Genomic DNA, 13,131 nt, shown 5'->3' with positions numbered 1-13,131 from the left:
AGTGTGGAACCTGGTGCTCTTCTGGAGTACATCTTTCCCCACATCTTTTTTTCTCCATCTTGGCATTTCTCATTTTCATCATCTTATTCCTTCAAACTTGTCATACTCAATTATAGACAACTTTACACATGTAATTCCTGTTTCATTCGCATACCAACAGCGCTTATACTGCTTACTAAGGTATTCCAGTTTCTTGTCTTTCTGCTAGATATGTAGGAAGATATTTTTGTTTTCATAAATTAATGTTACATTGTTAGTTTAGATTACAAAGAACCACATACAGTTCCTTCTTCTGCCAGAAAAGAGATTGACTGGTCCATTCCTCCACCTTCTGTGCCAATGTAACGTTCGCTCTTTGTGCAAATTTCTGCAAGTTCCACCTGAAAAAAACATTAACATGTGAACCTTCAGTCAGGGTTAAAGATGATACTTTTATACTGCTTGCACATAAACTAGTGAGAAAACAAAGGAGAGAATGATAGAGCTCTGAACGCATTGTCTCTCATACACCAAGTAGAGTACGCTGGTATCAACCAGGATGCCACATGACCCCTTCTTCTTTTTGTTCTGAAGCAAAAAAGAACCAACTATTCAGCCTCTACTGGACCCACTATAGCCAGATGCTTTTCAGAGTATCCTTGTTTAGATGCTTAAGTCTTGTAGCTGTCCTCCTCCCACCGTACTCATTCACCTCACACCCCTCCATCCCAATAGCCAGTATTTTGCTGTTTTATTAGTTGAATCCATCTCTATATGCATCTTGGTAGCTTATGGAAAAATGGCAAGTTGTTACTTTATACTATTTTAATACACTGACTCCATAATCAGAAATTATGTATTGAACCAAACTCAGAAATCCCTTCTCACTGTAAATACTCTAATCAGTGGTGCTTGTCATTTCTCCTTGAGATACTGTACTCTGCTTACACTGTTTATCTGAACAAATTTGTAACTACATGTGATTTGCATTCTTTTGTGACATTTTAGGCATATCTTTGTGCATTCTGATACCTGCAGGTCAGAGGATATTATGGGAGGGTGGAATATCACTGTCATAACTGTCAAAAATAATAATTTACAGTAAAGCTTTCAGCCATCAGGCCAAGTCAAAACAAAGCACAAGAGAAGCCCTGGAGAATGGTCAAAGAATATAGACTAGTCAAAAAGAAGTAGGTCAAAAGGAAAGCATCTGTGCTACTATGGCCCATACCAGTTTGCTTTTCTAAGCACAGGAAAGATGGGAAAAGAACTTTAGAAAAGCCGCAGTCCATTTTTCAGTCTGGTGGCAAAGTCAGACTCAGATTACACACTAAGGATGTAGCATCACAGGACTGAAACAAGCTCACCAGCAAGGCAGGGACATTAGCCAGCACACAGATGTAAAAGGCAGCAGATAGAGGCAGTAAATCACCATCCCAAAAAGAGGTATGTGCAGGGTGCCTGCCTGCTTGCTCGCTCAATTTCTGTAATGGCACCACAGACAAAGTTGTAAAATTGGTGCTTAGATCAATGTAATCAGGCTGAACTGTTTGTAAATGCACTAACAACCAATTTACTCAGCCAATAAGCCTTAGGCTGATAAGCAGAAGTTATCAAAAGAACATTAACAAAGTTACTCTAAAACTATGCAGACTGGATCTCTTTGAATCAAACACGATAAATGACCACTCACACGAAAAAAAACATTAATGAGAGAACATAGAAAGTACAATCAGCAAAAATACCCTCCTTTTTTGCACTGCCTTTCCTTTGTGTAGTTCAAACATGAGCTGAAATAGAGATAATGCTTCTTTTATTTTTCTTGAGAAAGTATAGGAATATCACACGTTTGGTGTTCTTTCTTTTTAACAAAAGCCCTCTCCGAGTGCCTGACTTTTGCTGAAGATCAGGTTAATCAAAATGCATTTCTCCTCCCTTGTCCCAGGACCACTCCAAGCAGGCCCATTTCCAGTTTGAACCTTAGAGCACTTCATCCCATGAATGAAAGTTTAACGTCCAGTCACCATGTGTCCCTGCTCCACTGCAAGTTGGAAATAATTCTGAATGAAATGCTAATTAATGTAATGATGCTTTTTCCCCCCCCATTTAATGCTAAAATACTCAGCAACACCTCCACAGAAAAGAAAGAACAAACCTCCACACACGGCAGTCTCTAGATGGTCACACTCCTTTCTACGTGTGAAGGCACGCCTGTTTACAAACATCTGTTGCTGGGATGTGGAAATGCCAGCATGTTTCAGCCAGTTCTGCTGAACCTGCCTTTCCCCCCTCTGACAACAGAGCAACACCACATCCCTGATTTTTGTAGCCACTGGCAGGAAACACCAGACCAGAGTTCATGAATATTACTCACAGCAGCAACAGAAACTTCTCTACACTGGCTGAAAAGACCACGCCAGCACACTGGCCACACACACTTAAATAGGAGCGGTGGCTGTGCAAACCTGGCCCAAAGTACAGCTCCTGAGGTACTCGCGATGTATATTCCACCCTTGGGCACAACTGCCTGAGGGATTATTTCATCTGCAATTGCCAGAAAAAGCTTTGCAAAGTCAGAAATTAAGTATTTCACCCTTCACTTGGTCTGGCTGCATGTCATCTCCATATACACATCAGCTACCACTTGATTGCTGAAATCGTTTAGACTTTATGAGCCTGGGCTTATTAAATAAATATCAGGAGAAGTCTTGCAGAGGAGGAATGTTAACAATTAGGACAGTGCCACTCCCCTGTCCCTTTACATGGTCTGGTGAATTGTGCCTGGTTAAGCATTGGGCCTTGCTTCGTCCCAGCTCACCAGCTGTCCAGCTGCGTACGCTGGGCTAACAGCGCTGTTTGAGCTTGAGCAACTTTTGTTTTGAAACTCACCAAGGATTGGCAGGACCACCAAGTAGTAACTGGCAAGGGTTGAGAAGAACCCTCTCCACAAGACAGCCCAAGGCATCCCTGAAACATTATTTGGTTTCTAATTTAAACAGGCCCTTGCTGACACAAGCTGGCCTTCTAATACTAGGATGAGAAGCATGTGAATGGAGAGGAAATCGTCATCTGTATAGCAAGCAGTTTCTACTTACTATTGAGACAAATGGGCAAACGTTTGCCTTTTTGCTAAAACGAGTGAACGGGCAAAGTTCAGAGGAACTGAATTGTAGCACTGGAGACTAATGTGAAGACGAAACTGGAGAGCATATTTGATACTTGGAAAAGGATGGTCATATGACTGAAACAGCGAACCAATCGTTGTGAGGTCTGGGCTCAATTTCTAGCTCCACATTAAGTTTCTTGCGATTCAGGGAAAGTCCCTTTAAATCATCATGGCTCCATTTCCTCAATAAAATGAGGAGTATCTTCCCCCTCTTTGTAATTAGTAATTGCTACTTGGGATTCTTAGATGATAATGCTATAAATATGCATGACTTCATTACTAGAAACAAAAAACCACATTTTGCTACACAAGTTCTCTGACTTTAGGCTTCCACAGACAATATCTCTAAGGAAAAATACTGCTAGAATCATGTAATAAAAGGAAATAACTTTTGCCTATCTCAGAACAATGCCATGTTTCCATTCAACCTGCAACACTCAGAAGCTCTTAGGGCAGGGACTGTTTGAATCATCTGTTATTTATATCTCTCTGTAGTGTATGTCTCACCTGTAAAAATACAGAGCTTCTCAGATACCAGATTCCACTACACAATTTGGTCACGTCTCAAATGTATGTCTGTACAATACCTTCTTCCTCCTGGCTGCACTGCAGTTCCTGCACAGAAGTTACTCAGAGTAGTCTCATAGCTGCATTTAGGGAACCACACCCAGGCTACACCACAGCATCATCTGCCAGGCAGGCAGGTCAGAGGGGACCAGCCACTCTTCGGTAGGGCTCAAAGTACAACTGTTATGCATATACAATAAACAATGTCACTCTTACTGAGTTTTGCAGGAGTCTTAAACAGGCATTCCTGTACAGCTAGGTGAAAGCAGACATTTGTTCTTCATGAAGCACCATGAGAAATATGCAGAAAGAATAAATCCCATCTGCACGTTAGATTACACTTGCATCCCATGTATTTTGATCTGTACGAGAGATCACTTAGAGCCAACCACAAAACATAACTAGTTCTACGCACCCAAGACTCATTAGCATGGTTTTTCCATCCCTAAAGCAGTATTTCAAAAACACTAATAAATCATAATTTAAGTCTTCATAGAATTTTACATACTTCACTTTAAAAGCATTCCTATAAGGCTGCTGTTATCTTCAATTTAGAGACAGCACAGATATTTACATGACTTGTTCAAAGTCATGTGAATCAGTCACAAAGCTGAAATGAGAATTAATAAACCTCCCTGTTTCCAGTATTGTGGCTTATTTCTCTAAATAATGTGATCTCAGGGAAACCTTTGCAGGGTGGGCTTTAAGATCTTTTTAAGATGAAAATTGGAACAAAAAGATACTCAAATCAAAGTAAAAATGGGTCTCAACAGTAGCATTATGACTCTAGAAAAAAATGACTTAAATGAATCAAAAATTTCCTTCTCCCAACTGTTCTGTGGTCCACACACATATGCTACTGCCCTCTGAATTTCTGCATTATTGTTCCAGGAAGTTGTTCCAACAGGACTTGCTAGACCAGGTCATCATTTGGGAATAATAACTATCATGCGGACCAAATCCTAAGCTGTCATCTACATTATTGAACAAGCAAAGGGATATATTTAATGTAGTGATTAAAAAAGTAAAGCTCAAACATCAGGAGATGTTTCCTTTGATCTCGCCCCACATGCACACCCCCGAAAAAAAACAAAACCCCAGCCAAGAAGGAAAGTGCATATAATGTCCATGAGTAAGTAAGGGGTTGTCAGCTAGCTAAAATTCATTAAAAGACGGGTTGGAATAAAAATATAGACTATATTAACATAAAAGCAGCCTCTGTGGGTCAAACCAATGCCACTTCTAGTTCTGTATCTCATACCTGAAAGTGGGGTCTTAGTATGGACCAAAGGCCAAGTATAGATGTTATTTCCCCAGAACATTATTTTTTGATAAAGAGCTTCCTGACCTGAATGTGAACTCTGCACACTTAGTAACCAACAATGGATTTCTTATATATGAACTTGTTCACACTCCCTTTTAACTCATTCAAAATTTGAACATGTAGAACATCAAGTAACAAAGACTTCTGCAACTTGTCAGGTGAGAAACCATCTTCTTTTCTTGATTATTAACATGCACCTGTCTAGCTTCATTTAATACCTTCTGGCTCTTATAAGGCGAGGGGCAATGAACAATTGATTCCTATCCACACCATCAATTACATTCATCACTTTATGGACCTCTATCACTTAGCCTTTTCCCAGAGAGTCCTAGCTTCTATCTACAGAGGTCATTCTGTACCTTTGATCATCCACATGGCTTTTCCCCGAATCTTTTTCAGTTTAACTATCTTGGTTGGTAAGAAAGGAGAGAGGCAGACTTACAGCTTTCCTTAGACCACCTTAGAGAAAATTTCACTGTATCTTTTGCTATTTTCATGTGGCAAATGAGCAACATGTGTGTTAATTAGTGTTGACATAGCCATATGGTAATGCAGCCTCAACCAGTTCAGCATTGCTCTTCCACCTTTTTCACTGAGGTTACCGTCCTGACACCGTAGTCAACAGGAGAGATTATGTGACCAGATCAGTCACTCCTGTGCAAGTACCTTTGTTTAAACCTGCTTTGCAGTGGCATGGCTGAAGCAAACTTCCCTTTTGCTGACTGTAGTGAGGTCTGTAAAGATCAGCAATAGTTATCAGGGAAGCTGGGATGGAAACTAAAGTTAGCGTAGCAATACCCTGAGCTATTTTGTACGATTGGTCTGTTCAGCCTCTGAACATGGGAGATGGATGAGCATGACATGACAGCAGAAGGAGCTGGTAGGTGAGTTAAACCTTGAAGTCTCCCCGGTGATCTGTCAAGAAACACTAAATATTGCAGCTTTTGAATGCCAGACCCAATATGATACATATAAATGCAAACACTGCTTTAATATCTGTTGGCAAATACACATGCCAGGTTGGCTGTGCTCCCATGGGAGATGTTTAGTATCAGTGAGTTACGTGATATATTGTTTAACATTTTTGTTGTTTATGCAACAAAAACTGATACAATATATTAAATGAGAACATCCATAATTAAAACAATACAAAGCAACATCATTAGGAGTAGAATCTCAGTGCATACAATTCACGCACTTGCCTAATAAGCAATTTATGTGGAGTAATAATCTATTTAAGGAAGCTGCTGTCTCTCAAGGATTTCAAAACTGAACTTTTAGGTTTTAGACAACTTCAGTTGGAGCATTTGGAAAAATATAAAACTAACAATGTACAAAGCGTATTTTTTCCATGCTTTTCAGAAGCTTAATTCTAAAGTCTGCTCAGAATGTATTCTGCTCCAGGAGGCAGCGCTTACCAGTTTGTCTACCAGGCAACTGGCCCCCATGTGCAGACCTAGGCTAGCCTTTGATCTAAGAGCTCTACTAACTACTTCTGCTTTTTGTTTGAAACAATTTAAGGTTCTCCCTGATAAGGAGCAAGTCAATCTTGGGTTACAAAGAAAGAAATTACTACCACTTAAAACTGTTTTATCTTTGAGCTGCAAGATTTCCTATCCAGCATGCAGAAAGAAAGTCTAATCTGGGAAATCGTATTAGTGGAGATATAATTTAGTCTGACAAAGAAGGGTTGTGATTTTTTATTATTAGTTGCCTGATGTGTAGTTACTCTAGATGAGGAGATTTCTTGTAATAAGAACTCAATCAATAGCTCTGCATCATGTTACCTTGTTTTGGATTTTTAATGGAAAAAGTGGGTTTTCAGTAAAATGATACTTTTCACTAGCATGTATTTTTCTCTGCTTGTTTACTTTTCAATATGAAACACCTAAAATTCAGGTTTTGATTTTCAGCTGAGTATTTTTGGTCTTTCAAAAATGTTGAAGAACTGATATAAGAATATTTTTCTGACTGTTTCCAGGCACAATCCGACATTCTATTAGATTTGGCCGCATATACCCTGATACTTCAACAGCATGCTAAATTATGAACCACCCAATAGAGCTCATTTGCTTCTCTGTGGCCTCATCATTTATTTTAGTTTCTCTCAGTTTGATGTTATTGATAATGAACATGAAGGCCTAATGTACAAAGGTATTTAGGTATCTGAGGAATAATGACAGTGAACAGATGAACACTTATTCATAAAAAATTCCTAAAAATAGAAACCTAAAGAATTATCTGAGTGAGAACAGATAAGGAAGTTTCACCTTTAATAGTCCCCTTGCTCACAGAGAGGCCAAGGGCCAACTGCTCTGATTTTCCTTCATGCAACGGGTCTGGACAGTATGTAAACTGTGACAGAATTTGTCCCTATATAACTGTCACTGCCAATATGTTCCATACCAGTGATCAATCCCTTTCAATCTCACATAGACCTTTAAAGAAGTTAACTTGTGTAAGATTAAACTCCTTGAAAGAGTAAGACAATTAGTGAGTATGAGACAGGCAAATATTTGTTAGTAAAACAGAATTAGTGTTGCTTAGTATTTTTTTGGAACAGCTCACCCTACATTACCCAGAAATTTGATATATACAAATCCAGAATGACAGCAGCCAAAAGAAAGCACCCTTCTCTATAAAATGATAGTATTAAATTACAGCTGCCTCAGTGGTTTTATGTAAATTCATTTCAGCCAAAGTTAAACATGCCAGATTTTCTATACATGCAGGAGTAGTGATAGCTAATCTTTGAAATCAAACAACAATTTTCTTCCTGTTTTAAATTGTATTGTTCATGAAGGGAAGCTCCATGAAGAATAGATATTTATTAATATGAGTTATTTTTAAACTGTCATTTTCAGTGCTCCAAAAGTCTCTTCAGCATGGAAATTTAAGTAACTGGAGTATTCAAATACCTATTGAACCAAAAGTCCTGCGCGTACATTTACTCTCTATGGCAATAACATAATGGTTCCCCAGTGCACATTCATTAACATTTTAGCCAGTTTAATCTGAAAAGTCAGACTCGGTCTGCTGCTTCCCTTTAAAACAAATAATGTTGGTCATTTTATGGGAAATTTAGTTTGGATTTTCTGTGAATTCTAGAGGGTTTGGTTCACAGCACACAGGACTGAAAACAGAGAAGAAACACTTATAGATAAAGATGAGTATTTTACAGTAAGAAGAAAACATTCCCCATCACTTAAGGCATATTCAGAGTCTAGTTAGATGGTGATTTTTTTTTCAATTTGTGTATGTTTTATACCTATGTATATATGTATGAAAATAACTTCTGAAATATAAGGCACTATGTTTCATTTATTAAGGTATAAAATGACACCCAAATTTTGAGGTTATTTTTACCACCAGCAATGTCCTCATTTTTAGGATCTGCTCTTGACTGGGAATAGATTTCTGAAAGTTAACATCTGCTTCGAGTTTGCACACAAAATCCCAATTAGCTAAACTTCATATATGTTTTTCAAGGTAATTATGCTTACTTTTTTCCAAAATGGGAAAATATTTGTCAGATAGTATCTGGATGTCCTCATAAGCACAGCAATCTTAGCTTGACTTTGTCTGCCCTCTAACATGCTCAAATAGAAGGTTATCAATTTGGTTGATGAAAGATTATGGCCTTTGATTACCACTGCTCCAAAGTACTCTGTTTCCCCTTGATTACAAACACACATAGTTAAACTTAACAAATTAAAGAACCCTGTTTTTTAATTCCACAGGGAGAAAGGAACTTTAATTAACATTTCTAAATATTAACAGTACTTTAAAATACAATATTCATGTACCGGTTTTTGTATAAGGAATTTGAGTTTTTCATACAAATAACCTGAGCATGCACCTATCAAACATTTTTGATGCAGCAATATTATAAAATAATCCTAACCAATACTATCAGCACGTTATTAATTTTCTTATTACAAGAAATCTCTCCACATAGGGTAACTACACATAAGGCAACTCAAAGTCACACTATCAATGTTAACACTCAGATTTTTTTTCCAGATAGCTAGATATTAAAGCCCTGTTGCACATCAGAAAAATTATTAGCAAGTTACAAAGTATTCAATTAACGCTCTTTCCTTACTATTTAGGCTTCAGAAACAAAGTAGAAAGGATTCCAGTTGGCCTATCCTCCCACTGAAATCAATGATATTACCACGTATTGTAACTGTTTAAATACAGGACGATGTTGAAAGTTTTGAAAATCCCACACTCAAATTGATCTGAGCCACAGATTGAGAAAACTGAAGCAAATAGACACTGTGCTATTACAGATAGATTTAGGTCCTTTATTTATCATTCTGTCTAACTTAGACTTTTCTCAGTCTAGATAGAGCCAAATATAATTCAACTTCCTATGCTCAACATTTTGCATTAAATTAAATAAACCCTATTTGCCTTTGATCTATTTTTCCCAATAAGTACGTGCAGAGCTGCCCAGTCTTGAGCAACAGAAAAAATGTTAGGGTGGCTGAACAGAACTTGGTACCACAAGATTTAACACTTGGACAGCAACACTATCATCACATCCTTCAAGTAAATCTAGTTGTTCAAAAGTACTAAGTGATTTTCTGTACTCATTAATTCCTACCATGAAACACAAAGCTGGGACAATTTAGAGCATTATTCTATTTCCTTTACAAAAAGTATCTTCTCCTGATGAAAAGTTGTACAAAAGATTGATTTTGTAACAGTAAAATAAAAATCACTTTAAAATCAAAAGCTAGTACTGAGTATTGCTGCTCTTTGAGTGATGCCAACACAGTCCTAGACTGGTACCCTCTTTGGAGGAGAAAAATGGATTCTTTTTAAGATTGCATTCTAAATTTTCCGTCTTGTTATTTGAATGCTATTGCACTGCTGCAACTGGTTAGCACTGCACATCTGGCTGAATTGTCTTGGACTGGTATTTTCCCTAAACTATTGTGTATGTGTGTGATGGGTTTTTTAAAAAACACTGAAACAATGCCCTATTGCAGAGTGCTACACACAATAATTAGTGAGAGCATATTTTTTTCCTGATTTTGTTTTCAACGTCAAAAAAGTGCTATTTTTAAATTAAGCCACCATGAAATTCTAGCCATGCTTTTACAATATTTTTCATTTTGGTTTTTTTTGGCTCTTAATCTCATAGGCCCAAACTTCACACTGGAAGTGTTATCTCATAAAAGCTCTAAATTTCAGCAACTTTTACTCTACAGCTACTATTTTAAACTTGCATTTATCAGGAAAAAGAGCATATAACTCAAATATTCTCATAAAAATAGTTTCACAGAAACAAAACAGATAAATGTTCCATTCAGTAAAAGGTCAATTTTTCATAACTTTGGCTACAGAAGCCCTACAATTCAGCCAAAGTTGATTCCAAAGCCAAAAGTTTCTATGTCCTGCTGCTACAGACCATCGTATTAAGACTTTGCAAAGTCCATCAGACTAATGAGGGGCAAAAAGTCAATCTTTTCTCATAAAATTACCAACATGACCAAATAGTGTTACTTATGAATACTACCATTTACAACTTTCGCAACTCTTAAGCATTTGAAAAAAAAAAAAACCAACAACAAAAAGGATGGAGGGGAGAGGTAAAGTGATATTTCTTCCTTAAAAATAAACAAATGCATAAGTATCCAGAGCCCTAAAAATGCAAGGTCCTGGTTTGCTTTCTAGTAGAAAGGATCTGGAAAGCCCCTATTTCTGATCAGCTAAGAATTCCCCTGCCATGGGGGAGCTCCCAGCTGATACACAGCCAGCATTACTGTATCCTGCACAGATACCATTTGACACCAGCACAGGATGCATTAGGAGCTGGAAAGAAGTGGCCAGAGCACGTTTTGTACTTCTGAGGGCTCACATGCCTAGATTGCTCTAATTTATACTCAGACTAGCTCTGCCTTAGACAAGGCAGTTCTGCGAGGCTAAGCATAAATTCAGTGCAACAGATAATCTGGATTTAGCTAGATATGAGGTCTCTAATGCTAAATCATAAATCAGTCAAGAACACTGAACTTTTTTTTACTGTCCTGTAAGATTTGGGGAAACTCGGAGCCTGGACAAAAGTAACTGGTGTTCAGAGCTGTCATCCTCTGTCTTAACCACCACAATCAGGTGCCTTGGTCTATGCAAGCACACAAAACCTTGGATACGTTCTTAACTGTGCTCCTATGTTGGCTATTGGGAATTCTTCTCTGTACATTAATTGCTCGTTTTTCATCACAAGTGTAAAACATTTGGCTGCAGCAACAGGATTTCCTGACAAAAATGTGCAATTGTGTCTCTTGTATTTGCCCAACTATATTTGAGACACAAGATTAACTTTCAGCACATTTTCCAAGCAGCAAGCAGAAGAGATTTTGGGTTGACTGAACAGGACATATGAGGAGTAGGAAAGACACCAAGCAGAGTCTCTGTCTTCCTTTTGTTCCTCCACAAGTTTCTATGAAAATGCCAAAAGGAGTTTTGCACCTTTCTTTAAAACAGGTCTGGCATAATGCCGGCCGATACTCCCAAGCCACGTGCAAATTCAGCTCAAGAAACACACTGTATCATTTAGTCTCTGAAGAAAACTGTTCAGTATTTCTTGCAATAATGAAAGCCTGGCTTCTGGTTTTCCAGATACAGATTTCTGCTACCTAGTAAAATCTGGATTTTCTGACCTCTGTCAGTTTTATGGATTTTGTAGATACCCAATTTCTGAACATATGTATTGCAGTGATTTTGATCAGTAGTTCCTGAGCTTAGCTCATTTGGTTACCACCATCAGAGATGGTGCTGACCTGTGATAAGACCATCTATGCAAAACCGGAAGCTTCTTGCCAGGCCAGGTACGTGTATAAAAAAGCATGCCCGTTGCCTCCAACCCTCTTCCTGCAAAGTCTCATTCATCAAAGTGGGATCCTCAATTCCATGTTTTCACCCACCATTGCACTACATATCTCACCTCTCAAACTAGAGCCTCTGTTAAGTGTCCAATCCCTTACTTACCTTTTGACCACGCATCGCACCAACACAAAGCAGGGTGACGGTGACTGTAGCCACATCCTCCTACATAAAAAACCCACCCTGCCTCACCAATCCTGCTTTTTCCTCCCTTAACCCTCCTTGATACCTTCCTGAAGCAAGCAATGTCAGCTGTGCGATGCAGGATGGAGCACTTACTGCTGAGTGGATTGCTCCAGCTACTACAGAAGGAAGTCACAACTGATCAGCAAAAACCTTCTGTGTGGATCTGTTTACCTCACGGCTCAGATAAGTGCTTGTATACAAGCACAGTTAACAGCTGCCATCATCATGTACCACTTTAAGTTGGCTTTGTACCACAATTTGGGAATGCCTGCTTTAGACAATAGGCACAAATATGCATCACAGTCACATTTAGATCTGTTCTTTTCTCTTCCTGACAATGTTCTAATTTAAGACCCTAGTTTCATTTAACCAGACATTTTTACTGGAGAGAACTTCATTCCCATATGGCACCTTCAAGGACCATGATTCCTCCAGAAATTTGTACTACATGAGCCAAATTCTACTAACAGTTGTACTGCTAACAGGTCACATACTTGGGGTTTGTCTTTAGACTAATGTTTGTTTAAAAAAGTGAGGAATACATTTTGGATTGTAAATACATTCATTCCAAAATAACTGTGAAGAGAATAAGGAGAGTCAGATGGAAGAATTTTACCTCTACTTTGTGCTGATTATATAATTTATCAAGAAATTGTTCCACAGGCCTCCAACAGATGCTCTGCTGTTAAAGCCATGAAAAGTCATTCAGGGAGAGGGTAAAGGCCTCGGGGGTGTGGTCCACATGCTTCAGCACATATATCCTCAGTCCTGGCCTGAAGATAGCACATCTGGTCCAGGCATGGACCTGATGCTTGGCCAAAATACAGGCTTACAATAATGCTCCTTTTTTCAGCTTTAATGTAAGCCTGTTTTCTTGCCAAATTCAAATCCTGCCAAAATTTGGCCAAAGATGTTTGCTCAATTGTGCAATATCTTAAGTTTATATCCAACAACTCTTTGCAAAAACAATTGTATCGTGTTTTTAATGTTTACAGGCATTAACAATATTTAA

General features: G+C 38.3%; 1 protein-coding gene across 1 annotated transcript in view; it reads right to left on the bottom strand.

Annotated features, from left to right (window-relative positions):
- GALK2 (galactokinase 2) overlaps positions 1-13,131 on the bottom strand; it is a 51,706-nt gene that overhangs the window by 25,655 nt on the left and 12,920 nt on the right. The window contains exon 6 of the mRNA XM_082489001.1: positions 282-380. Within this exon, the coding sequence (XP_082345127.1) occupies positions 282-380 (99 nt within the window). The remainder of the gene's footprint in view (positions 1-281; positions 381-13,131) is intronic.

The sequence above is a fragment of the Vanellus vanellus genome, assembly GCF_965231255.1.
Source record: "Vanellus vanellus genome assembly, chromosome: 11".
NCBI classification, from domain to species: domain Eukaryota; kingdom Metazoa; phylum Chordata; class Aves; order Charadriiformes; family Charadriidae; genus Vanellus; species Vanellus vanellus.
The sequence above is the reverse complement of the archived record's forward strand: the minus strand, read 5'-3'. Positions and strand labels throughout refer to the sequence as shown.